The 27,781-nt window shown below is 36.3% G+C and overlaps 1 protein-coding gene across 16 annotated transcripts in view; it reads left to right on the top strand.

The window, feature by feature from the left end:
• Nucleotides 1–27,781, top strand: part of SLCO1A2 (solute carrier organic anion transporter family member 1A2) — a 144,746-nt gene that overhangs the window by 96,525 nt on the left and 20,440 nt on the right. For all 16 annotated transcript variants that reach the window (XM_079141498.1, XM_079141490.1, XM_079141487.1 and 13 more), the window contains 2 exons: nucleotides 9,465–9,529; nucleotides 10,059–10,176. In XM_079141498.1, coding sequence (XP_078997624.1) covers nucleotides 9,465–9,529; nucleotides 10,059–10,176 — 183 coding nt within the window. The remainder of the gene's footprint in view (nucleotides 1–9,464; nucleotides 9,530–10,058; nucleotides 10,177–27,781) is intronic.

Below are 27,781 nucleotides of genomic sequence, written 5' to 3'. Positions count from 1 at the left end.
ATAATTGAAACAATGGTATAATTATAATTCATATAATGATATGACCATGATTGATATAATGACATAATTATCTTCTGGTCTTTAATGTTTCTTTTAACTTTTCTATAGTATTTATGAAATGAAATCCTAACAATTGCACTCAAGAATAACAATTTTTTGCCTTATGGTTTGGCTCTATGGTGGTGAGTGGTTACATTTAAAAGGCATTTCCAAATTCTAAATTTATAAAAATATTCCCCTAAATTTTATCCTAATAACATTTCAGTTTATTTTTTGCATGTAGTTCTTAAAACCATCTTAACTCTATTTTTATATGTGGTATAAGAGAGAAAGATGTCCAATGCTATTTATCTTCATATAATGAAGTAATTTTATCAGTATCATAACCTAAATGACAGGTTCTTTGGTGGTGGTGCCACCTTTAGCATATCTTAAGTTTTCACATGGGTCTATTTTTCATATTTTTCTATTTCACAGATTTGTCTATTCTTAAATGTCATATTGATTTAATTACTTCAGCATTGCAAATGTTAAAATATCATATAGTAACTTCCTTGCCCACTCATCTTGTCACCTTTATTTTGCCTTAATCTCTGCCCAAATTGATTTAGCTATTTATGGATTTTTATACTTACATATGAATTTTGATTTGGTTTATATGGGTTCTGCAGATCAGGTGGAGAAAACTGGACATGAAATATTGGTGAAACTGCAATATCCATATCTTTTTTGTACTTGAATAGAATTTTAAAAGATTCTCCATGTAGGTGATATTTCATTAGGTTGCTTCCTAGATACACACACAAATATATAAAAATGCATACGTACATATGTATACATGCATACATACTCTGAGAAAAAGTTTCTCTATGCACAGAGAAGCCTTCTGATACCAGGCTGTGTTTTATTCCATCACAATCATCGATTCTCTGGCATTCATTTCTGACAGTATCAACCTAGAGTTAGCGTCAGATCCCAAAAGTTAAAGGACTCAGTTTCCACAAGACTTCCATTACCATTAATGAGAGTGGGAAAGCTGGGCTTTTGACCACTAATGATAGTTTGGAGATTCCCACAAATCTTCAGGTTAGGATATTTGCTATAATGGCTTATAGAACTCAGGGAGGCACTTTTATTACATTTACTGGTTTATCATAAAGTTTACCATTCAACCCCAGTGCTGCAAGAGCCCTCACAAACTGTTTACCGGTCTCATAAAAAGATACTTGGAGAATTGAGAAGAGAGGGTTCGGACATTTTATTACTCACACCTTGGCAGCAGCAGGCTGAGAGACAATGTAGGTCTACCCCATGGTGACAAGAACAGGAAATATATAGAATGGTAGCATGCCCATTGGGCAGATGGAGTTCTTCAGATGTTTTATTAGTATATTCTTTTACTTTACAACCAAGGTCACTCTTCTTTGATCCCTACCTAAAGATTGGAGATAAGGGAAGTGGCTGGTTTCCCTTCTCTGCTTCCTTCATGATTGTATTCCTTATTATTCTTCTATCTCACCACCACAAACAAGTCTTCTAAGGCACTGATTAGTGTTTATCCCAACGCTCCATCTCTTCAGTGCCTTGGAAACCCCTTAATGTCCCTCGCAATCTTACACTACCCCCTGTCTTCCACAAAGCCCTCAGGACAGGGCTCTGGAGGCACATTGTTTTCATATCCTACAAAATCAGTGCAAGGAGCAAAAGTCTATCAGCAATTATGCTAAGGTTATTAAGATAACATAAAAGATAAGGCACCATGTCAAAGGAAGGGAAGTTAATCAGAGAATGAGTCAACTGAAAGACATCAATGGCATTTTCTTTTAGACACTTGGGGTGAAATATGGGCAATATTGTGTTCATTACCAGGTATATACACACAGAATTCTGTCTCCAAGTCTGCACATAGTTCAGCTTGGGCAGTCATAAGCCTAACTAGTACTATCCTATTTTGTAAAATCACCTTTATAAAAAAAATCTGAGTTTTTCTCAGTTTTTAAGTATATGACATGTTTAGTCTGACTGAGAGCTTGAGCAGTATGGGGGGGCTAAAGCTGAGATCTGAGTCTTTCCATAATCATTGCAGCTTGTGGGGAAAGAACAGCTAATGGATAGAACCACCAGGAGGCACAGCATAGCACTGCCTTGTGTGATGCGCTGGATGCTATCCCAGATACTAGGTGTGTATACTAAAAGAGGCAGAACTAGGGATGGGCTATAAGGCTGCCCCCATGTACATCATCCTATCCAATGGGAAGGAAGGCAAGGTCATCCACAGGTCCACATATCCATAGTGCACCCCATGGCAGGGGGAAATCCCATGAGTTGCTGGGATGATGGGGTAAGGATATCTGCTGCATTCACTGTTCTTACCAGAGTCAGGCGTAAAGCTCAGTATCTGGTTATCATTAATACATTGGGTGACACAATGGAAAGCTGTCTTTTTAACTGTAACCTGAATTGCTACATCCCCTGAAGCCCATTCCATACATAAGTATGCCCAGGTACTTGAGAAGTATTCAGTGTCTCTCTAAGTAAAGCAAAATTCTTTGTTTAGTGTAATCATATGATGGTCATTGTGGTAAGTATTTTCAGTGCAGTTATTTTAACCAAGTCCATTCTATCTCATTTGTAGGTTGTATTACCCAGGGAAGTCTTTGTGTTGCAGTCACAGGGAGTTCTAAGCAGATCTAACAGTCTGTTGGCATGATATGCAATTTCTGTGGCCCAGTCCAGGAAAACTTGTTACTAACCTATGGAGAATATGATGAGTGTTTAATGGGCACCGGAAATGGCAGCATAGCTCCATGAGGCAGTATACAGGCCACTGTACTATATTGTGTTAGTTAAGTAACTGGCACAATAGGCTTGCCTGGGCAAGTACACCAGACCAATCTGTTTGCACTGTGGGGGCATAGGAAGAGTAAGACACCTCTGAAATACATAACTGTCATAACTGATACAAGTGCTCCTCAGTTGGTGACACCTGAGGGTAATACCACTTGTACTTGTGAGGGCCAGGTTCCCATCACGGTGGGCTTTACTTGTAAATTTAGATGTTCCCTTTCCCCTCAAGGTGTCAATAAAGTGAACCACTGGGTGCCTATTTGTACAGTCCATGACCAACTAATGCTTCCTTCTGAGATGTGATGTCTTGAGTTGGCAACAATAAATTGTTGCTCATGCCCCAAGCAAGTTTAAGAATATGTCCAGTAGATGTGTCCTTTATTTGTAATATTGATGCTGGCAGCCATGGGGTGTGGGAACATAAGAAATGACTGCAGGCCACTGATGTCTGGGTTTTTCATTTAACGCCCTCAGTGACTCAGGCACATGAATATTCCACCTCTGTATAGTTATTTTTGATCTTTGTTTTAGTCAGCTTTTTCATCACTGTGACCAAAAGACCTGACCAGAACAATTAGTGGAGGAAAAGTTTATTTGGGGCTCATGGTTTCTAAGGTCTCAGTCCATATTTGGCCGACTTCATTGCTCTGGACCCAAGTGAGGCAGAACATCATGGCAGAAGTGAGTGGTGGAGAAAAGCAACTCAGACATGGCAATCAGCAAGCAGAGATCTCCACTCACCAGGGAAAAAATATAAACTCCAAAGTATGTCCTCAGCGACCTATCTTCTCTAGCCACACCATACCTGCCTATAGTTACCACCCAGTTAATCATTCAAGTGCTCTCATAACTGAATCCTTTCACCTCAAACTTTTTTTGTATTGTCTTACTTATGAACTTTTGGGGGATACATCATATCTAAGCCTTAACAGTCTTTAACCCTTATTTTAGCAAACCGTTCATTATTTAAATTAACCCAGCTCTTGTTGCACCGTATGGCAGGTAGAAAATCCATCATGTGCCCTGTTCTTCAGTCCACTATTACATGCCATGACCTGTAAAATTAGTTCCTTGGTCAATCTCAATTACCTGTAGTGTGCAATATATGTCACTTGATTGGATCAGTCACTGAAACAGCCCCTTAATAGCAGTCCTTTGGTTGACTTTCTTGCAGGGGAATGCTTGCATGAAGGCTTCAACTGTATCCATACAAATCAAAGTATATTTGGTTTCTTAAGATAATGGAAGAGGGTTAATGTAATCTATCTGCCATCTCTAAAGAGTGTCACCTTGTTTGATATGACCCCTGGTGATATCCAGTCATTGTGGGTAGTGCTAAGAGCAGGAAAGACAGTTCTTGCATGCAGCAATGATATCAAACATCTTTGTGGGCAATTCCCTGCATGTTATAGCTACCCACATATTCTTTTGACCTGTATGCTTTAACCTGTGCTGAAAATAAGTGGCAATTTTCTGTTGGAGCTTCCTTGAATTATCTTATCTTCAGTTGTTGAACGGCCTCATCACTGCCTGGGAATTGGGGAGGGCAATAGACAATCATATGGTGTGTTCTGATGACTTAGGCTTGGACACAACACCAAATGCCTTCCCATAGCTGTTTTCCACTATTTTTGCCACTGGGCAGCCACACTGTAAGTCCTCTGAATATGGCCAAATTTTGGTACAGATAGTTAATGTCTCACTTTAATGAGGAATAACCATCCATACCATTCACAATTAAGCCCTATGACTGTTGTGTTCTTCTCCTTTGATGATCCAGTCCCTGGATGATAGATTGTAGTCACCGGGAATCTATCAGTATTAGTCACTAGCTCTCTAGCTGTAGCTCTGGGGGGTTTCTTCTTCTGATATTTCAGTGTACCAGGCTGACTATGGTATTGGAGGCTGTCCTTCATGTATGGTTGAAGGGAGCAAACATGTGTCTTCTGGCCTTTTGTCCTTTCCTGCTCCATATGTGATTGGTCCCAAGAGCTGTTGACATTCTAAGTGAGAGGTGCAGTGGCATTTATTTCTTGCTGTCAAGGTGTTTTTCCCATTTCATAGTGGTTGCCATTGGAACTAGGCCTTGGCCATTTGCTCTTGCCATCTGCTGGTGTGGGTGGCCACAACCTTTACTGCTGCTTCTCCGGTGACATCAGTAGCACACAATTGTTTTCCAACAGGCTATGACATTCCTTCACCCCCTTCCATAACTGTGACCAAAATCCAGTGGGGGTCTTATGACACTTAATCCATGGCCATAAACCCCATCTAGAGCCTTCTGGAGTGACATGGACAATAAGCTCAGCAGGTTTTGATGGTCATCCCCAGGGCTTGTACTTGTTTCACTGCTCATTTGACCTTGTTAAATGCCTCAGTATGCTAGTCAGTCCAGTCCTGTACTGAATCCTCCTATACAAATTATATATGGATTGTAGTATCCAAGCCAGATAAGAGATGGAAGTCCTCCAATATCCCAGTAGCTCCACAGTTTCTCGTATTTGCTACTATATTGGAAAGCGGAAAACTTGAACTTTTATCTATTGTAGCCTGAGGCATAAGCTTTGTCTTTCCTAACCAGACAACACCCAAGAATTTCACTCGTAAGCCAGGGCCCTACAATTTGTCAGGTTCATAGCCCATCCTCTCCCTTGCAAATAAGTCAAAAGCATGGGTGCAGTCTCATTGAGCACTGAAAGATAATCGGAAGCATCAATATAATGAAACATGTTCACCAGTGGAGGGCAGGACCAGGTTTCTAAATCTTAACACTCTCATACTGTGACACATGGTGGGATTTATGGAGAGATCCTTGAGGTAGGTAACATGGTAAAAGATCATTGTCTGCTTTCCTACCTGAAGGCACATGGGTCTTGACTCTCAAGGGTTATATCTATGCTAGAGAAGACATTAACAAGCTCTAGAACAAAATGGTACGTTCCCAATTGAATACTAAGCTCTTCCAGATTGGTGCCTTTGCTGGGAATGACTGCATAAATTGGAGAGATCACCATATTTAATTCCCTATTATATACTGTCATGTGCCACATTCCATATGACTTTCTTACCAGCCTTTTTACCAGGGAAGTTAGAAGAATTATGGGTTAGATGAATTATGTTTGCTTTAGCCGATTTATATATGGTCTCTGTTATTTTTTTGTGTCCACTGGAAAGCTGGTAAGTTTTGGTGGTAACTCTCCAGCCAATGGGAAGGTGTTCTCTATGTCCCCTAATATTGCCTTAAAGCTGGCACATGCTTAATCTCCCAGCAATGTAAATTGAACTCCCCTATTGTAGTTGTGGACATTTACTTTATAAGATAACAACACCATAATATATTCAGGAATGGAGCTATGAATATCAAGTAGTGGGTGAGTGGCAGGCATCCCAGCAGTGTGAGCGTTACAACTTGAATGCTCACTGATTTTCCCCCAGATCCATCAATAGCAGTTAACCTGCTTAGTAATTTGTCAGGATTACCTTATAACAATGTACATTTAGCTCCGTTGTCCACCAGTGCTTTTACTCTATGAATATTTTTTGAAGACCAGTCTGTTGCTAGTTCTATATACAACCTCCTGTCCGAGACATGGCTCAGACCCCTGTTTCTCAACCTCCCCTCTAGTCATTCCACAACCATGGGTTGCAAGACTCAGGGGAAACCATGGGCTTTGCTTTTATTATGTCCCCTAATAGGAAAGGTTTGTCTTTACCTCATTTTGGAGCAGGAGTCCATTCTGTATTTCTCACTGTATCCTTTTCCTTTTTGTTCTTGGGAATTAAGGGCTGAAATCTTTTGTCCTTTGGCAATTGCTTTTATGATTGTACCAGAGCATCACTAAGGTGTTTATCTATTTTACTTTCATCTACTCCTACTGCTACTAAATCCACCTATATCTGTTTATGGGAGATTTGAAGAGGCCCTTCCAGCTTTGGCTGGGTTTTAATCTCCCCTTTTCAGTGGTATTATTTCCTTCTCCCCTAAATCTGCTATAATTTGCTCTGCTGACTGAAGGTGCTTCCCTGCCAATGGGGATAATATTAATACCAGGGCACCATAAATGGATGGATGGGCTGGGGCTGTGGATAGCACTGTGTCCCTCATTCTGACAGTGAAGGTCATACTGTCTAATTCTGTAAAAGACTGCTTGTAAACAGCATGTTTCATCCCCAGTTCCTGAAAATAGGCCTGTAATTCTTCCATAGAGGTCCAGGTGCCTTAGAGCATAGGAATGTCTCCTGAATTTGGTCACATATAGCAAGTAGTGAGAAGCAGCCAACACTGCTAAGGACCCCACACTTCCCCTAGCTGCTTTGGAGTAAAGGGACTGATGTAAGGTAGGGTGAGCAGTTACTGAAGCCATTTTAGGAAATTCTGTAACATTCAACGTTATCACATCTGCTCCAGTGTCCCACAGGTGGAGCAGACATCCCAATATACTTCCTTTCATTTTCTACCTGAACTTGAACCCCAGCTCTCTCAACTCTGCTGAGGTACATGGTGATTGTAACTGTCTCTCTGGGACAGTGAACAGAATTGGATCAGTTCCCTTATGCCACTCCTGCTGGGTTTTTTGTTTTAGACATTACTGGTCTAGTTTCCGTTGTACTTTTGTCCTCTACCTCCACCTCATACACTGGAGCTAGTTGTATCCAACTGACATTTATTCTTTATCACTTAGTCTTTTAGGGAATTCAATTTTTTCTTTTTAAAATTATAGTTCTAGCTTTCTTATGGCTCATGTCATACCTACTATGTCTTTTATCTTCTCTTTATTTTCAATCTTACATTTTACTTCTTACACAACTTGCTAGATTTGCTTTTCTGAGACTGGTGAATTTAACTCATTCGTATTTATTATAATTATTGTGGTAGGACTCTGCACATTTTTGTTTTTTCTTCCCTTTGTATTGATTGGATTTCTTTCTGTTCCTTTGGAAGTTATATAAATCGTGTGTGTGTGTGTGTGTGTGTGTGTGTGTGTGTGCATGCACGTGCACGTGTGTGTGCAGGGAATTGAACCCAGGGTTTCATGAATGCTAAGCACATGCTGTACCACAGAGTGCTGAAAGTTACACTTTTCAAACAGTTGACCTGTTTGAAATTTGAATATTGAGATTCTTAACTGTATTTATTCTTTGCTCATCAATTTAAAAACTTTTAATTATTAATATCTACTCTCTGATAAAACAAGTACTTAATCATGCTTTCATGATTTCTTTGTTTCTACTCTTCTGCCATCTCTTGCCAAGATCATATTATGAAGTTTAACTTCTGGATTTTTTAAATGACACATTTATACCTATTTTCTATTATTTTCCATTAGAGGATTTTGGAATCCTCTACAGTGATGGTGAAGGGATGCATTCTCTACATTAGTTTGCCATTTTTAAATAAAAATTTAAATTTCTCTCAGCATTTTCTCCAAAATTTACATTCTAATTTTTTCTTTTTCCTGGACTCTAGAAAATGATGCTCTTATCAATGTCAAGTAATAATAAAATTTGGAGAACATTTTAAACTGCTTTAACTTCTCCATCAGATAGGTGATCTCTTGATCAATGACATCTCACTTTTTAAGGTTGTAGAATTATTGTATCCAGTATAATATCTGTACCAAGAAAATACTAATAAAATGCGGTTTTTGCTAAAAATCTGTTATATTCTGTTGTGAAGGAAGAAGCTTTTATGTTTTTCAACTTTGAGTTAATCAGAAAAGGAAACATAGCACAGGAGAGTTCTTAAAGTGAATTTTTTGAGCACATAGCCATGTCAATGCAGAGGTGAGTGGGACATCAAAAATACCTTTGGAGTATAGTCTTCACCCTCCAATGTTGTCCAGAGTGTAAATTTCCACAAATGGATATTCCAGACGACAATGAAAAGGTGAAGAAATTTTTTCAGAGAATGGAGAAATCTCTGTTCAACTCTTGGAATTATGCCAAATCACTTAGAATACGTTTGCTTTGAGGTTTTTAAAGATCCCTTTCTTTGGAAAGTTTTTATTATTGCTTTTCTTCTTTCTTATATTTACTCATATAAGTTGTATTTCCTTTATCTTAAATTTCCTATATTTTATTAATGCAGATAATTTTAATAAAGCTAGCGATGCACTGTTTTTGCTTTAGGCTTATGGTTAAACCTTTCAAATCAAGAACTACTACTATCAATATGAAGATACTGGGATGAAAATTAATTGAAATGAAATATATTCTTCTGAGTGAATGAGCAAGTTAGGTATGATGGCACAGGCCTGTAATCCAAGCTACTCAGAGGCTGAGGCAGAAGGATTTTAAGTTCAAGTACAGTCTTGATTACACAGTGAGAACCTATCTCAAATTTAAAAAGGACCAAGAATGTAGCTCACTGATAAGTGTCTCTCCACACACCTGAATGAGCAAAAAGTGATGGGTGAAATTCCAGTGGCCGGAAATGGGGCTCCTATGTGGGTACAAGCTGAATAATCAGACCCTAAATAACCAAGGCATGAGCATGCAAGTACATTTTTTCAAATATTCCATGTTTGTTAGTAGCAGTCATAATCTTTTTCAGAAACTATAATAGGCTTAAAATCTTTACTTTTGCTTATTTATGAATTTCTTTATTTTTTTATTAGGTGTATCAAGTCTGAAGAGAAGTCTCTTGGTGTGGGATTACATGCATTTTGCACAAGAATATTTGGTAGGATTAGTTATTTTTCCTAGCATCATACATAGTAATAAACAATAAATGAAATAATTTTCTCAGAATAACAGTCTAGGAATATGCCTTCTGTTTATGAGCAATTCTTAATTAGAGTTGAGAATGAAGTATATAAGAAGATAAATTCTCCCTTTCATTTGAAAGGGTCCCATCTGAACTTAATTACACCTTTCTTTAATAATATTTGAAAATAAATAGGAAATGTTTTGTTAAAATGAAATGTACACATGATTGACCCAAAACATTTCAGAAAATACAAGTCACTTTAATTTACTGTCTTATTCTATCAATAATTTTGTTGCATTTTATTCATCCTGGCTTATCTTCTATAATCTAGAAACTATAGTATAAGTAACTGAACATTTGTAAAAATAAAATTTACAATATTTGATTTATATTTTTATACCATGTTTGTTATTCATATAGGGAGAATTGAAATAATTCCCTAAAAATAATGTTTCTTAAGTCTTACTTTGTTGATGAATTTTTCTTTCTCTGATAATTGTAGCTGGCATTCCAGCACCTATATATTTTGGAGCGTTAGTGGACTCTACCTGTTTACATTGGGGAACTTTGAAATGTGGTAAGCCAGGAGCATGCAGAATATATGATTCAACAAACTTCAGGTAAAGATTATTTATTTTTTTAAGTGTACATATTTTTAATATAAATGTTAATTTGTTAATTAAACAAATTAATCAGCTTAACTGTGACATTTCCATATATGCATATATTGTGCTTTAATTTTATCTTCTTTCCCTATTACCCTCACTTCCCCTCCACCTTCTCTAATAGTCCCTTTTTTAAAGTTTCCACATATGAAAGAAAACATGCCATACTTTTTTTTTTTTTTTGGTGGTTTTGGGAATTGAAACATGTCATACTTGAATTTTTGTTTTCAGCTGATTTCACTTAACATGATGACCTCCAGTTTCATCTGTTTTCCTAAAAAAATGACATGATTTCATTCTTCATGGCTGAATAATATTCCATTGTGTATATATCTTTTATTTTCTTTATCCATTCATCTGTTTATAGGCACCTAGTTCAGTTCTATAACTTGGCTATTGTGAATACTGGTTCAATAATAGGTATGCAAGTATTTCTTATGTATACCCAAAAGTGGCATAACTGGCTCATACAGTAGTTCTATTTTTAGTTTTTTTAAGGAACCTCATACGGTGCCCTAGTGATTGTACCAGTTTACATTGCCACATTCCCATCAACAGTGTACAAGGGTTCTTTTTTCTCCATATCCATATTAGAAGAGTTCTTTGTTTTGGGTGTTTTTTGCTAATAGCCATTCTGATTGGGGTGAGGTAGAATCTTAATGTAGGTTTAATGTGCATTTCCACAATGACTGAGGATATTGAGCATTTTTTCAACATATTTATTTGACCATTTAGCCTTCATCTGAGAAGTGACGGTGTTCAGATTATTTGCCCATTTTTTTCAGGTACTGAGGAATCAACCCAGGGCTGCACACATGTGAGGCAAAGCCCTCTACTGGTGAATTATACCCCTCCCTGCCCTTGTGTATTTTGAGACAGTGTCCAATTAAGGTGCCCAGGTAGGCTTTGAGTTTGAGAGTCTTCTCCCTCAGTGTCTTGAGAGGCAGAGATTATGGCCATTTGCCTTGTTTTGTTTTGTTTTTTTTTACTCTGTGACTTGATTTTTTTTTTTTAGTTCATTATATATTCTGAACATTAATTTGGTCAGATGAACAGCTAGAAAAGATTTTCTTCTATTCTATATGCTGTCTCTTCATTCTGTTGATTCCTTTGCTGTGCAGAAGCTGTTTAATTTATGTAATCCTATTTATCAACACTTGCTTTTATTTCTCAGCTACTTGAACCCTATTCAGGAAATTGTTACCTGTGTTTAGATCTTTAAATCTTCCCCCTATGTTTTCCTCTAATAGTCTCAGATGTTCAGGACTCACATTAAGGTCTTTGACCCATTTTGAATTGATTTTTGTATAGAGTGTGAGAGAGTGATATAGTTGCAGTCTTCTACATGTGGACATTCAGTTTTCCCAGCATTATTTACTAAAGAAGCTGTCTGTTCTTCAATGTGTTTCGATGCCAATTTTGAGGACCACATGGTTAGAGATGCATGGGTTTATTTATGGGTCCTCTTGTCCGTTCCCTTGGTCTGCATTGCTGTTTTTATTACTCTCTCTCTCTCTCTGTAGTATATTTTGTAATTGATTACTGTGGTGTCTCAAACATTGCTGTTTTTGCTCAGGATTGTTTTGGCTATTGGAATCTTTTTTGCTTCATTCGAATTTTCGGATTAGTTTTTCTAGTTCTTCAAAGAATAGCATTTGGTATTTTAATGGGGATTGCATTTAATCTGTAGATTTCTTTCAGGAATATGGCAATGTTACCAATGTTAATTCTCCCAATCTATAAACATGGAGATTTCTTCATCTTCTAGGGTCTTCTTCCATTTCTTTCTTCAGTGTTTTATAATTTTCATTGTAGACTTCTTTTGCTTCCTTGATTAGGTTTGTTCCTAGGTATTCTTTTAGGCTATTGTTCATGGGATTGTTGTGCTGATTTTTTTCCCGGTGAGTTATTTATTGATGCACAAAAAACCTACTCATTTTTGTATGTTAATTTTGTAGCCTGCTACTTTGCTGAATTTGTTCATCAGTTTTAAGTTTTAGGTGGAATCTCTAACTACCTTCAAAGTATAGAATCATGTCATCTATAAACAGGGGTGATTTGATGACTTCTTTTTCTATTTATATCTCTTTTATTTCTTTTTCTTGCTTGATTGCTCTGAAAAAAAAATTTTTCAAATACTATATTGAATGGGGTGGTGAGAGTGGATACATTGCCTCATTACTGATTTGGGGGGAAATGCTTTGTTTTTCCCCATGCAGTGTGATGTTGGCTATGGGTTTGTCATATAGAACCATTATGTTGAGTTATGATCCTTATATACCTGCTTTGTTCAGGACTTACCATGAAGAGATATTGAATTTTATCAAAGACTTTTTCTGCATCTTTTAAGGTGATCTTGCAGTTTTTATCTTTGATTCTATTTAAATTGTATATTATGTTTATTGATTTGTGTGTATTGAATCATCCTTGCATTCTGGAATGAAACCAATTTGATCATAGTGTCTGATCTTTTAAATAGATTGTTGAACTTTTCTAAGTATATTACTGAGGATATTTGAATCTATGTTTATCAAGAATATTTGTCCTCAGTTTTCTTCAGGATTTGATAGCAGAGTAATACTGGTTTTATAGAATGAGTTTGGAAGGGTTCATTCCATTTCCATTTTAAAGAACAGTTTGAGGAGCATTAATGTTAGTTCTTTAAAGGTCTGGTAAAATTGAACAAGAATTCAACCAGTCCTCTGATTTTTCTTTTTTGAGGAATATTTTATTACTGATTCAGTCTTATCACTTGTCATTTTTATGTTTAGGTTTTTAATATCCTCTTGGTTCAATTTGGTAGGTCATACATATATAGAAATTAGTCAATTTCTTTTAGATTTTCCATTTTATTGGAATGTATTTTTTTCAAAATAGTCCCTCATTATATATAATGAGTATACTCCATGGTATTTCAGTGATATCTGTTGTAATATCCATTTTTGTCTCTAAATTTATTTATTTTGGTTACTTTGGCTAAGAGTTTGTAGATCTTGTTCATCTTTTCAAAGAACCAACTTTTTGTTTCATTGATCCTTTGTACTGGTCTATTTAGTTTATTTATGATCTTTTCTATTTATTTCTTTCTATTATGTTTGGTTTTGTTTGATTCTTTCTTTCTAAGACCTTAAGGTTGCATTATTAGGTTATTTATTTGAAAGATAACTCACAGTTGTTTGTTTTTTTAAGTACGCACCCCTAGGTAAAATTAGCCCTCTTGGTACTGTTTTAATTGTATTCCATATATTCTGATATGTTATATTTTCATTTTCATCCAATTCTAGGAATTTTTACATTTCCCCTGATGCTTCAATGACTCAGTTTTTGATCAAAGGCATATTCTTTAATCTCCATGTTTTTATATAGTTTCTATAGTTTATCTTGCTATTAATATCTAGTTTATCCCAGTATAATCTGGAAGGTTAAAGGAAATTATTTTTGTTTTTTTGTTGATTTTTGTATGTATTAAGACCTGCCTTATAGTTTAATGTATGATCTACTTTGGAAAAGGTCCTAGGAGCTGATGAAAAGAACATGTATATGGTAGTTGTTGCATGGCATATTCTGTTGATGTCTGTTAAATCAGTTTAATCTATGGTGCAATCTAGCTCTGATGTTTCTTTGTTAATATTTTTGTATGGATGATCTATCTATTGATGAAAGTACCATATTAAAGCCATGGTCTATCATTGTATTGAGGTCTATTTCTCCCTTTGTGTCTAGTAGTGTTTCTTCTATAAAATCAGGTGCTTCAAAGTTCATTACATATATATTTACATTTGTTACATCTTCTTATGGATTGTTTCTTTTATCAATATATAGTGATCTTCTTTGTCTCTTACGGCTATTTTGACTCAAACTCAATTTTTTTCAATCTGACTATAACTACTCCTGCTTGCTTTTGAATTCCATTTGCTTGAGATATCATTTTGATCCTTTCATTTTCAGTCTGTGCATCTTTGCCATAGTGAGGTGAATTTCTTGCAGGAAGAAAATTGTTGAATCTTTGTTTTAAATCTAATCAGCCAGACTGCATCTTTAACTAGAGAATTAAGACCATTTACATTCAAGATTATTATCAAAAGGTATGTACTAATTCCTATCATCTTGTTGTTTTACTTCTGGTGTTTTTGAATACTATATGTTCTTATCTTTCTTCTATATCCATCTTAGAGTTTTGATGTTTACTGAATTACTAATGTTTATATCCTAATTCTCATTTCTGTTTCAACTCTTCTAGAATAGAAACTAAATCTTCTAGGAAGATTTATTCTTTCCTGTGTTTTTGTGATTATGTTTATCATGCTTCATCTTCTGGGTACAGAATTTCCTTAAGTATATTCTTTAATGCTAGTTTAGTGGTCATGAATTTCTTTAGTTAATGCTGATCTTGGAAGATCTTTATCTAGTTTTTCATTCTGAAGGATAATTTTGCTGGATGCAATAATTTAGGTTAGAAGTTGTTTTCTTTCAGGCTTGATATATATCATCCCATGTCTTCTTGGCCGTTAGCATTTCTGTTGAGAAATCTGCTGTTATTCTGGTGGGTTGGCCTTCATACATGATCTGGAACTTCTCTCTTGCAGTTTTCAATATTCTTTTTTTTATTTTGTACTTTGGGCAGTTTAATTATATTATAATGTTGAGAGGATTTTTCTTATCATGTTTATTTGGAGTTCTAGATGCCTTCTGTTCCCAGGTGTCCATATCCATCCCAAGATTTCAGAAATTTTCTATTATTTCACTGAATAAATTGTGTATGTTTTTAACGTTTACCTCTGCTCCTTCATCTCTACATGTGATTAATACATTAGTTCTTTTTTTTTATTATTGTAAACCAATGGGATACATGTTGTTTCTCTATTTGTACATGGAGTCATGGCATATCATTTGTGTAATCATAAATTTACATAGGGTAATGTTGTTTGATTCACTCTGTTATTTTTTTTCCCTTCCCCCACACCCCTCCCACCCCTTTTTTCCCTCTATACAGTCCTTCCTTCCTCCATTCTTACCACCCTCCTTATCCCTAAACCTAAACCAAACCCTAACCCTAATGCTAACCCCTTCCACCCCCCATTATATGTACTAATCTGCTTATCAGCAAGATCATTCGTCCTTTAGTTTTTTGAGATTGGCTTATCTCACTTTGCATAATATTCTCCAATTTCATCCATTTGCCAGCAAGTGCCATAATTTTATCATTCTTCATGGTGGAGTAATATTCCATTGTATATATATGCCACAATTTCGTTATCCATTCAGCAACTGAGGGGCATCTAGGTTGGTTCCACAATCTGGCTATGGTGAATTGAGCAGCAATGAACATTGATGTGGCTGTATCTCTCTAGTATGCTGATTTTAAGTCCTTTGGGTATAGGCCAAGGAGTGGGATAGCTAGGTCAAATGGTGGTTCCATTCCAAGCTTTCTGAGGAACCTCCATACTGTTTTCCAGAGTGGCTGCACTAATTTGCAACCCCACCAGCAATGTATGAGTGTACCTTTCCCCCCCACATCCTCGCCAACATCTATTGTTGCTTGTGTTCTTGATAATTGCCATTCTAATTGGGGTGAGATGGAATCTTAGTGTAGTTTTGATTTGCATTTCTCTTATTACTAGAGATGTTGAACATTTATTCATATATCTGTGATTGTGTGTACATCTTCTTCTGTGAAGTGTCTGTTCATTTCCTTAGCCCATTTGTTGATTGGATTATATGTATTCTTGGTATAGAGTTTTTTGAGTTCTTTATAGATTCTGGAAATTAGTGCTCTATCTGAAGTATGAGTGGCAAAGATATTCTCCCACTCTGTAGGCTCTCTCTTCATTTTACTGATAGTTTGCTTGGCTGAGAGAAAGCTTTTTAGTTTGAATCTATCCCAGTTGTTGATTCTTGCTTTTATTTCTTGGGCTATGGGAGTCCTGCTAAGGAAGTCTGATCCCAAGCCAACAAGTTGAAGGTTTGGACCTACTTTTTCTTCTATAAGATGCAGGGTCTCTGGTCTGATTCCAAGGTCCTTGATCCACTGTGAGTTGAGTTTCGTGCAGGGTGAGAGATAGGGGTTTAGTTTCATTCTGTTGCATATGGTTTTCCAGTTTTCCCAGCACCATTTGTTGAAGAGGCTATCTTTTCTCCATTGCATATTTTTGGCCCCTTTGTCTAGTATGAGAAAATTGTATTTATTTGGGTTTGTGTCCGTGTCCTCTATTCGGTACCATTGATCTACCTGTCTATTTTGGTACCAATACCATGCTGTTTTTGTTACTATTGCTTTGTAATAGAGTTGAAGATCTACGATACTCCCTGCTTTGCTCTTTCTACTGAGGATTGCTTTAGCTATTCTGGGATTTTTGTTCTTCCAGATGAATTTCATAATTGCTTGCTCTATTTCTGTAAGGTACATCATTGGGATTTTAATTGGAATTGCATTGAATCTGTATAGCACTTTTGGTAGTATGGCCATTTTGACAATATTAATTCTGCCTATTCAAGAACATGGGAGATCTTTCCATCTTCTAAGGTTTTATTTAATTTCTTTCTTTAGTGTTCTGTAGTTCTCATTGTAGAGGTCTTTCACCTCTTTTGTTAGATTGATTCCCAGTATTTTATTTTTTTCGATGCTATTGTGAATGGGGTAGTTTTCCTAATTTCTCTTTCTGAATATTCATCACTTATGTATAAAAATGCATTAGATTTATGAGCATTGATCTTGTAACCTGCTACTTTACTGAATTCACTTATGAGTTCTAAGAGTTTTCTGGTGGAATTTCCAGGTTCCTCTAAATATATAATCATGTCATCAGTGAACAGGGATAGTTTGAGTTCTTCTTTTCCAATTCGTATCCCTTTAATTTTTGGTTTGTCTAATTGCTCTGGCTAGAGTATCAAGAACAATGTTGAATAGAAGTGGTGAAAGAGGGCATCCCTGCCTTGTTCCAGTTTTTAGGGTGAATGCTTTCAGTTTTTCACCATTTAGAATGATATTGGACATGGGCTTAGCATAGGTGGCCTTTACAATGTTAAGGAATGTTCCCACTATCCCTATTTTTTCTAGTGTTTTAAGCATGAAGGGATGCTGTGTTTTATCGAATGCTTTTTCTGCATCTATTGAAATAATCATGTGATTCTTAACTTTTAGTCTGTTGATATGGTGAATGACATTTATTGATTTCCAGATGTTGAACCAACCTTGCATCCCTGGGATAAAACCCACTTGATCGTGGTGCACTATCTTTTTAATATGTTTTTGTATGCGATTTGCTAAAATTTTGTTGAGAATTTCTGCATCGATATTCATTAAAGATATTGGTCTGAAATTTTCTTTCCTCAATGTGTCTCTGTCTGGTTTAGGTATCAGGGTAATATTGACTTCATAGAATGAGTTTGGGAGGGTTCCCTCCTCTTCTATTTCATGGAATACTTTGAGGAGTATTGGAATGAGCTCTTCTTTAGAGGTTTTGTAGAACTCGGCTGAGATCCCATCTGGTCCCGGACTTTTCTTTGTTGGTAGGCTTTTGATGACCTCTTCTATTTCATTGCTTGAAATTGATTTATTTAAGTTGTGTATGTCCTCCTGGTTCAGTTTAGGTAATTCATATGTCTCTAGAAACTTGTTGATGTCTTTGAAGTTTTCTGTTTTGTTGGAGTATAGATTTTCAAAATAGCTTTTAATTATGTTTTGTATTTCACTTGTGTCTGTTGTGTTATTTCCTTGTTCATTCCGAATTTTAGTAATTTGAGTTTTCTCCCTCTTTCTCTTTGTTAGTGTGGCTAAGGGTTTATCAATTTTGTTTATTTTTTCAAAGAACCAACTATTTATTTTGTTAATTTTTCCGATTGTTTCTTTTGTTTCAATTTCGTAGATTTCAGCTCTGATTTTAACTATTTCCTGTCTTCTACTACTTTTGGTGTTAGTCTGCTCTTCTTTTTCTAGGGCTTTGAGCTGTAGTATTGTCATTTATTTGTTGATTTCTACTTCTTTTGTTGAATGCGCCCCATGAAATAAATCTTCCTTTAAGTACTGCTTTCATAGTGTCCCAGAGATTTTGATATGATGTGTCTTTGTTGTCGTTTACCTCTAAGAATTTTTCCATTTCCCTCCTGATGTCTTCTGTTATCCATTCATCATATAATAGTGTATTATTTAATCTCCAGGTATTGGAGAAGTTTCTGTTTTTTATTCTGTCATTTATTTCTAATTTCAATACATTATGATCTGATAGAGTACAAGGTAGTATCTCTATCTTCTTGTATTTGCTAATAGTAGCTTTGTGGCATAAAACATGGTCTATTTTAGAGAAGGATCCATGTGCTGCTGAGAAGAAAGTATATTTGTTCTTTGTTGGATGGTATATTCTTTATATGTCGATTAAGTCTAGATTGTTGATTGTGTTACTGAGATCTATGATTTCTTTATTCAATTTGTGTTTGGAAGATCTATCCAGCGGTGAGAGAGGTGTGTTAAAATCGCATAGTATTATTGTGTTGTGGTCTATTTGATTTCTGGAATTGAGAAGGATTTGTTTGATGTACACGGATGAGCCAATGTTCGGGGCATAGATGTTTATGATTGTTATGTCTTGCTGATTTATGCTTCCCTTAAGCAGTATGTAATGTCCTTCTTTATCCCTTCTGACTAGTTTTGGCTTGAAGTTCACATTATCTGAATTGAGGATGGATACTCCAGCTTTTTTGCTGTGTCTGTGTACATGGTATGTTTTTTCCCATCCTTTCACCTTTAGTCTATGGATATATCTTTCTCTTAGATGAGTCTCTCACTGGCAGCATATTGTTGGATTTGTCTTTTTAATCCAATCTGCCAGTCTATGTCTTTTGATTGATGAGTTCAGGCCATTAACATTCAGGGTTATTATTGTGATACGATTTGTATTCCCAGTCATTTGACTCATTTTTGTTTTTTGACATGATTTGGTTTCTCCTTTATTTGGCTATTCCTTTAGGGTAGTTCCTCCCTTTGCTGATTTGCTTCTTTGTTTTTCATCTCTTCCTCATGGAATATTTTGCTGAGAATGTTCTGCAATGCCAGTTTTCTTTTTGTAAATTCCTTTAGCTTTTGTTTATCATGGAAGGATCTTATTTCGTCATCAAATATGAAGGTTAGTTTTGCTGGGTATAGGATTCTTGGTTGGCAACCATGTTCTTTCAGAGCTTGAAATATGTTGTTCCAGGCCCTTCTAGCTTTCAGGGTCTGTATTGAAAAATCTGCTGATATTCTTATTGGTTTCCCCCTGAATGTAATTTGATTCTTTTCGTGGCCTTTAAAATTCTGTCTTTATTTTGTGTGTTAGGTATTTTCATAATAATGTGCCTTGGTGTGGGTCTGTTGTAATTTTGTATATTTGGAGTCCTATACGCCTCTTGTACTTGGTTTTCCATTTCATTCTTCAGATCTGGGAAATTTTCTGATATTATTTTATTGAATAGTTTTTTCATTCCTTTGGTTTGTTTCTCTAAGCCTTCCTCAATCCCAATAATTCTTAAATTTGGCCTTTTCATGATATCCCATAATTCTTGTAGATTCTGTTCATGATTTCTTACCATCTTCTCTGTTTGTTCAAATTTGTTTCAAGATGAAATATTATGTCTTCAATGTCTGAGGTTCTGTCTTCCAGGTGTTGTATCCTATTGGTTATGCTTTCTATGGAGTTTTTAACTTGGCTTATTGTTTCCTTCATGTCAAGGATTTCTGTTTTTTTTTTTTTTTCAGTATCTCTAACTCTTTATTGAAATGATCTCTTGCTTCCCATATTTGCTCTTTTAACTGTTGATTCATGCGATCATTTAATGCCTGCATTTGCTCTTTCATCTCCTCCTTCAATGCCTGCATTTGCTCTTTCATCTCCCCATTTGCTTCCCTGATTGTTTTAATTATGTACATTCTGAACTCCCTTTCTGACATTTCTTCTGCTGTGCTGTCATTGGGTTTTATTGATATAGTATCTAGGTTTGTTTGGGACATTTTCTTCCCTTGTTTTCTAATATTGGTCAGATGTCAGTGGGACTCTGAGATATTGCAGATTTCCTCTATTGACTTATAGTGTCCCTGTAGATTTCCAGTGTATCACCTCCCAGCCTTCAGTAGCCTGAAGTCTTGGAGGAACTTGATAATGCAGTGCTTCTGAAGAAAGCTGCCCCTAGCCCCCTACTGGTTCTAGGGCTTGGAGCGGTTCTGTGCAGAAAGGCTCTCACTGGGTGTCCTGCTCCAAGAAGCTTTCCTGTGGGAGAAGCCTACTGCCTGAGTGAGCAGGGCTACCTGCGCAAGACTCTAGCTGCCCTGCCCTACTCTGATTAGCCGCCCCTATCTGGGCCTGCCACCCAGGCCAAGCTTCACCTGGTGGGGGAGACTCACCCCGTGGATCTATTTTAGTTCGAGTCTCTCAATGCCTTCCCTTCTTGAATCCTGGTTTCTGGAGCGACTGGAGATGCAGACACCCTCTAGTCTGCCATCTTGAATCGCCAATACATTAGTTCTTTTAATCATAATCCCTTTGTCTTTTGTGTTCTGTCTATTCTTTCTCATATTTTTTTCCTGATTACTGTCTGAATGTGATAATTTATCAACTTGGTCTTCAAGCCTTAATATTCTTTATAACACTTGATCTAGTCTGTTGTTGAGGCTTCCAACTAAATTTTTTATTTTTTTATTTGTTCTAACAAGTTATATATTACAGTAGAATGCATTTTGACACATCATACATACATGGAGTGTGATTTCTAATTTATCTGGTTGTACATGACATAGAGTTATACAGGTCATGTAATAAAATATGCACATAAGGTAATAAAGTCCTATTAATTCTGTCATTTCTTTCCCCATGCCCCCTTCCCTCCCTACATTCCCCTGCATCTAGTCCAAAATACCTCTATTCTCCCCACCCCCTTATTGTGAATCAGCAAATGCATATCAGAAGAAAACACTCAGCCTTTGGTTCTTTGGGATTGGCTTATTTCACTTGGCATAATATTCTCTAGTTCCATGCATTTATGAACAAATGTCATAATCATTCTTCTTTAAGACTGAGTAATATTCCATTGTGTATATATACCACATTTCTTCATCCATTTATCTGTTGAAGGGCACTAGCTTGGTTCCATAGTTTAGCTATTGTGAATTGAGCTGCTATAAACATTGATGTGACTGCCTCACTGTAGTTTGCTGATTTTAAGTTCTTTGGGTATAAACTGAGGAGTGGGATAGCTGGGTCAAATGGTGGTTCCATTCCAAGTTTTCTGAGGAATCTCCATCCTGTTTTCCATAGTGGTTACATCAATTTGCAGTCCCACCAGCAATGTATGAGTGAACCTTTTTCCCCACATCCTTGCCAGCATTGTTGCTTGTATTCTTGATTGGCATGCTGACTGGAGTGAGATGGAATCTCAGTGTATTTTTGATTTGCATTTCTCTAATTGCTAGACATGTTGAACATTTTTTCATATATTTGTTGACCAATTGTATTTTCTTCTGCGAAGTGTCTGTTCAGTTCCTTAGCCCATTTATTGATTGGGTTTTTTGTTTTCTTGGTGTTAACTTTTTGAGTTCTTTATATGTCCTAGAGATTAATGTCAACTAAAATTTTTTGTTTGGCTTTTGACGCTTTACCTTTCTACAGTTTCTGGGTTTTGTTTTGTTTTTTCAGAATCTCTGTCTCTTTTTTAAATTGCTCTTTCATATCCTGCATTCTCTTCTTTAATTTGTTAAAGTGTTTATTGATATCTTATTTGAATTCAATTACCATTTTAACATCATTGTTTAGATTCTCTGCCATTTCCTATACTTCAGTATCTTTAGACTCAATTAGAGAGTTATCAGATTTTGGAAAAGTCATGATATCTCATTTTCTCATGTTTCATGTATATCTATGTTAATATTTACTTACTATTGGGATTTATTTATTTTTTAAGATGCAATTGTAGTTATTTTTGAAAATATTTTTAAAGATGTTGATAGACCTTTATTTTACTCATTTATATATATGCAGTGCTAAAAATAAAATCCAGTGCCTCACACATGCTAGGCAAGTGCTCTACCACTGAGCCACAACCCCAGCCCTCTATTGGGATTTATATATCTTCTATTTTTATGTGAGGGCCTTCTTAGAGAATAACCTTCTCTTAATCATGTGTCCTGGGCTATCAGTTTGTTGTGCACTACTAAATTTTATTACAAATGGATTTAGTAGTGTAGTTTTCCTGTGGCTTATCTGTGATGGGTGAGTTTTAACACAGTGCCTGCTATTGGAGCTTGTAGGACCTGCGTCCTCTGTAGGTCTTGAAAGAACAAGGGTCCCTCCAGTAATTCAGATAGCATAGTATATAAGGTATGCCTTCTGTGGTAAGTCCTCTTGTCTTAGCAACAATATGGTGTCCATAACAATTGTGTTATTGTTCTCTATTGTTGCTATAGGATTGAATTTCCAAAAGTGGGACCTCAGGGTCCTTCTTGTTATATATACAAGAGGCTGAGTCATTGACTCTGGGGCTTATATCTCTCCTGGTTTTTTAGTTTAAAGTATTCATTAAGGTTCGAAGGAGTCTAGGTCGTGGTTGGAGTAAGGCACAATTTCTCTCAACTGTGCTCTGACCACAGGACAGAGACAAAACACTCACCCACATGTTTGGGGTGCCTACCTGATTCACAGCTCCACTCACAAGGAAGAAAACAAACAATAGTAATACCTGCAATACAAAAACAAACCAAATATCAAAATACAGTGACAATAAATTGAAAACAATTACAATACCAGTAATCATAGAAAGGAAAGGGGCAAAAATACTATAGAATAAACTGAAAAGTTAAAAAATAAATAAAAGAAAATTTGAAAAGAGGGAAAAGGAAAGAGTAGAAGATAAGGGAAAGAGAAAATCCTATTAAATATAATAAAAATAAGATTAAAAAGAAAATGAAAAACATCTAAATAATATAATATAGAATAGACAGAGGAGAAAATATGAGTAAAAAATTCCTCCTAACAGAGATGTGTGTTTGGATATGATAGATTTCTAGACATGTGCCTACTCTCTCCAGAGGCCCTTATCCTTCATGCCTGGTGGCGTAGTTGATGCCTGAGCCATAGAAAGCCTTTCTTATAAGCTAAGCTTTGGCATTATATGGGCCATGGCAAGTGGGTGTAAATTTAGCCCCATGGATTAGTCTTTCCTCCCAACAGCATGGGAAACGTCCAAGGCGTGGTGCACATCCAGGATGCTTCAGGGTATAAGCAGGGAATAGTCAAACTAGCAAGTTCTGCACTGGAGGTGGAGCCACAGAAATTGAGCAATTTGCCACCACTGGTCTCCATTAGCACTCTCAGACCTGATTCCTTCATGACACCACTTATGACTGGTCTAATTTCTTATCACAAAGGATAGGATCATTAACACTAGGCACTCTATTCTCCATCTCAGCCTGTATTCCCCATTGCTCAAAGTACTTGATGGATTCATGTCCATAACTCCGCCTAACACTGACTGTCCTATTAATTGTGGCAGAATGCCTGCATGAAGCATGAATTGTGAGTGCAGAGTCTTCTACTTCCTAAGAGAAGTTAGTTTCTAACAATAGGACTTCCTTCAGGATGGCTCCTGGCTATAATATGTATTTGTGGAACAAGGTATTGAATCTTTTCTCTAAAGTTAGCTTGCTGTGCAAGAGAAATCACTCTCAGAGCAAATCCCCAAACTGGTTTCTGAGTTTGTATGAACCATGGCTTTCTCCTGCAGTTAAGTTTACCAGTGAGCAGTTATTATTGGGGTTGATTGTTTCTTTTTTTTTTTTCATTTTTCTTTTTTTAATTGTAAACAAATGGGATACATGTTGTTTCTGTTTGTACATGGAGTAACAGCATACCATTTGCATATTCATACATTTAAATAGGGTAATGATGTTTGATTCATTCCATTATTTTTTTCTTTCCCCCCACCCCTCCCACCTCTCTTTACCCTCTATACAGTCCCTCCTTCCTCCATTCTTGCCCCCCTCCCACCCCCCATTATGTGTCATCATCCGCTTATCAGTGAGATTATTCGTCTTTTGGATTTTTTAGATTGGCTTATCTCACTTAGTATGATATTCTCCAATTTCATTCATTTGCCTGCAAATGCCATAATTTTATTATTCTTTATGGCTGAGTAATATTCCATTGTGTGTATATATATATATATATATATATATATATATATATATATATATAAAGAAACTGTGGTATATATATACCACAGTTTCTTTATTCATTCATCAATTGAAGGGCATCTAGGTTGGTTCCATAGTCTGGCTATTGTGAATTGAGCAGCTATGAACATTGATGTGGCTGTATCTCTCTAGTATGCTGATTTTAAGTCCTTTGGGTATAGGCCAAGGAGTGGGATAGCTGGGTCAAATGGTGGTTCCATTCCAAGTTTTCTAAGGAATCTCCACACTGCTTTCCAGAGTGGCTGCACTAATTTGCAGCCCCACCAGTAATGTATGAGTGTACCTTTTTCCCCACATCCTCTCCAACAACTATTGTTGCTTGTGTTCTTGATAATTGCCATTCTAATTGGGGTGAGATGGAATCTTAGTGTAGTTTTGATTTGCATTTCTCTTATTACTAGAGATGTTGAACATTTTTTCATATATCTGTTGATTGCTTGTACATCTTCTTCTGTGAAGTGTCTGTTCATTTCCTTAGCCCATTTGTTGATTGGATTATTTGTATTCTTGGTGAAGAGTTTTTTGAGTTCTTTATAGATTCGGGATATTAGCGCTCTATCTGAAGTATGAGTGGCAAAGATTTTCTCCCACTCCGTAGGCTCTCTCTTCGCATTGCTGATAGTTTCCTTTGCTGAGAGAAAGCTATTTAGTTTGAATCTATCCCAGTTATTGATTCTTGCATTTATTTCTTGTGCTATGGGAGTCCTGTTAAGGAAGTCTGATCCTAAGCCAACAAGTTGAAGATTTGGACCTACCTATTCTTCTATAAGATGCAGGGTCTCTAGTCTGATTTCAAGGTCCTTGATCCATTGTGAGTTGAGTTTTGTGCACGGTGAGAGATAGGGGTTTAGTTTCACTCTGTTGCATATGGATTTCCAGTTTTCCCAGCACCATTTGTTGAAGAGGCTATCATTTCTCCATTGCATATTTTTGGCCCCTTTGTCTAGTATGAGAAAATTGTATTTATTTGGGTTTGTGTCCGTGTCCTCTATTCGGTACCATTGATCTACCTGTCTATTTTGGTGCCAATACCATGCTGTTTTTGTTACTATTGCTTTGTAATAGAGTTGAAGTTCTGGTATTGTGATACCAGAACATTCTGTTTCATTCTTCCTGCTAAGGATTGCTTTAGCTATTCTGGGTTTCTTATTCTTCCAGATGAATTTCATGACTGCTTGGTCTATTTCTGTAAGGTACATCATTGGGATTTTAATTGGAATTGCATTGAATCTGTATAGCACTTTAGGTAGTATGGCCATTTTGACAATATTAATTCTTCCTATCCGAGAACATGGGAGATCTTTCCATCTTCTAAGGTCTTCCTTAATTTCTTTCTCCATTGTTTTGTAGTTTTCATCATAGAGATCTTTTACCTCTTTGGTTAGATGGATGCCCAAGTATTTTATTTTTTTGAGGCTATTGCAAATGGAGTTGTTTTCCTCATTTCCCTTTCAGCTGTTTCGTCGCTTGCATATAAAAATGCTTTAGATTTATGCGTGTTGATTTTATAGCCTGCTATTTTGCTGAATTCATTGATGAGGTCTAGAAGTTTTCTGGAGGAGGTTTATGGATCCTCTAAATATAGAATCATGTCATCTACAAATAGTGACAGCCTAAGTTCCTTTTTTCCTATTCATATCCCTTTAATTTCTTTAGTTTGCCTGATTGCTCTGGCTAGAGTTTCGAGGACAATGTTGAATAGAAGTGGTGAAAGAGGACACCCCTGTCTTGTTCCCCTTTTTAAAGGGAATGGTTTCAGTTTTTCTCCATTAAGAATGATGTTGGCCATGGGCTTAGCATAAATAGCCTTTACAATGTTGAGGGATGTTCCTACTATCCCTATTTTTTCTAGTGTTTTGAGCATGAAAGGGTGTTGTATTTTTCGAACGCTTTTTCTGTGTCAATTGAAATAACCATATGATTCTTATCCTTAAGTCTATTGACATGATGGATTATGGTTATTGATTAACGAATGTTGAACCATCCTTGCATTCCAGGGATGAACCCCACTTGATTGTGGTGCACAATTTTCTTAATATGTTTTTGGATATGGTTTGCCAATATTTTGTTAAGAATCTTTGCATCTATATTCATCAAGGATATTGGTTCTAAAATTTTCTTTCCTTGATATGTCTTTTCCTGGTTTGGGTATGAGGGGGATATTATCTTCATAGAATGAGTTTGGTAGGGTACCCTCCTTTTCCATTTCCTGGAATACTTTGAGAAGTATTGGAATGAGTTCTTTGAAGGTCTTGTAGAACTCGGCTGAGAATCCGTCTGGTCCTGGGATTTTCTTGGATGGTAGATTTTTAATGGCTTCTTCTATTTCATTGTTGATATTGATCTGTTTAAATCGTGTATGTCCTCCTGGTTCAGTTTGGCAGGAGCATATGTCTCTAGAAATTTGTCAATGTCTTCGGTACTTTCTATTTTGTTGGAATACAGATTTTCAAAGTAGCTTCTCATTATGTTCTGTATCTCAGTGGTGTCTGTTGTGATATTTCCTTTTGCATTATGTATTTTAGTAATTTGAGTCTTCTCTCTCCTTCTCTTTGTTAATGTGGCTAAGGGTTTGTCTATTTTGTTTACTTTCTCAAAGAACCAACTTTTTGTTTTGTCAATTTTTTGAATAGTTTCTTTTGTTTCAATTTCATTGATTTCAGCTCAGATTTTAATTGTTTTCTGTCTTCTACTACTTTTGCTGTTATTCTGTTCTTCTTTTTCTAGGGCTTTGAGCTGTAATGTTAGGTCATTTAGTTGTTGACTTTTCATTCTTTTCTGGAACGCGCTCCATGCAATGAATTTTCCTCTTAGTACCGTTTTCATAGTGTCCCAGAGATTTTGATATGTTGTATCATCATTCTCATTGACCTCTAAGAATTTTTTAATCTCCTCCCTGATGTTTTTTGTTATCCATGTTTCATTCAATAGCATATTATTTAGTCTCCAAGTGTTGGAGTAATTTCCCTTTTTTATTTTGTCATTGATTTCTACTCTCAGTCCATTATGATCTGATAGAACACGAGGCAATATCTCTATTTTTTTTGCATTTCCTAAGGGCTGCTTTGTGGCATAACATATGGTCTATTTTCGAGAAGGTTCCATGTGCTGCTGAGAAGAAAGTGTATCCACTCGTTGATGGATGGAATATTCTATATATGTCTATTAAGTCTAGGTTATTGATTGTGTTATTGAGTTCTATGGTTTCTTTGGTTGGATTTTGTTTGGAAGATTTATCTAATGGTGACAGCAGTGTGTTAAAGTTGCCCAGAACTATTGTGTTGTGGTCTATGTGATTCTTGAAATTGAGAAGGATTTGTTTGATGTACAGGGATGCAGCATTGTTTG

Source organism: Sciurus vulgaris (genome assembly GCF_902686455.1).
Source record: "Sciurus vulgaris genome assembly, chromosome: 5".
Taxonomy (NCBI): domain Eukaryota; kingdom Metazoa; phylum Chordata; class Mammalia; order Rodentia; family Sciuridae; genus Sciurus; species Sciurus vulgaris.
The sequence above is the reverse complement of the archived record's forward strand: the minus strand, read 5'-3'. Positions and strand labels throughout refer to the sequence as shown.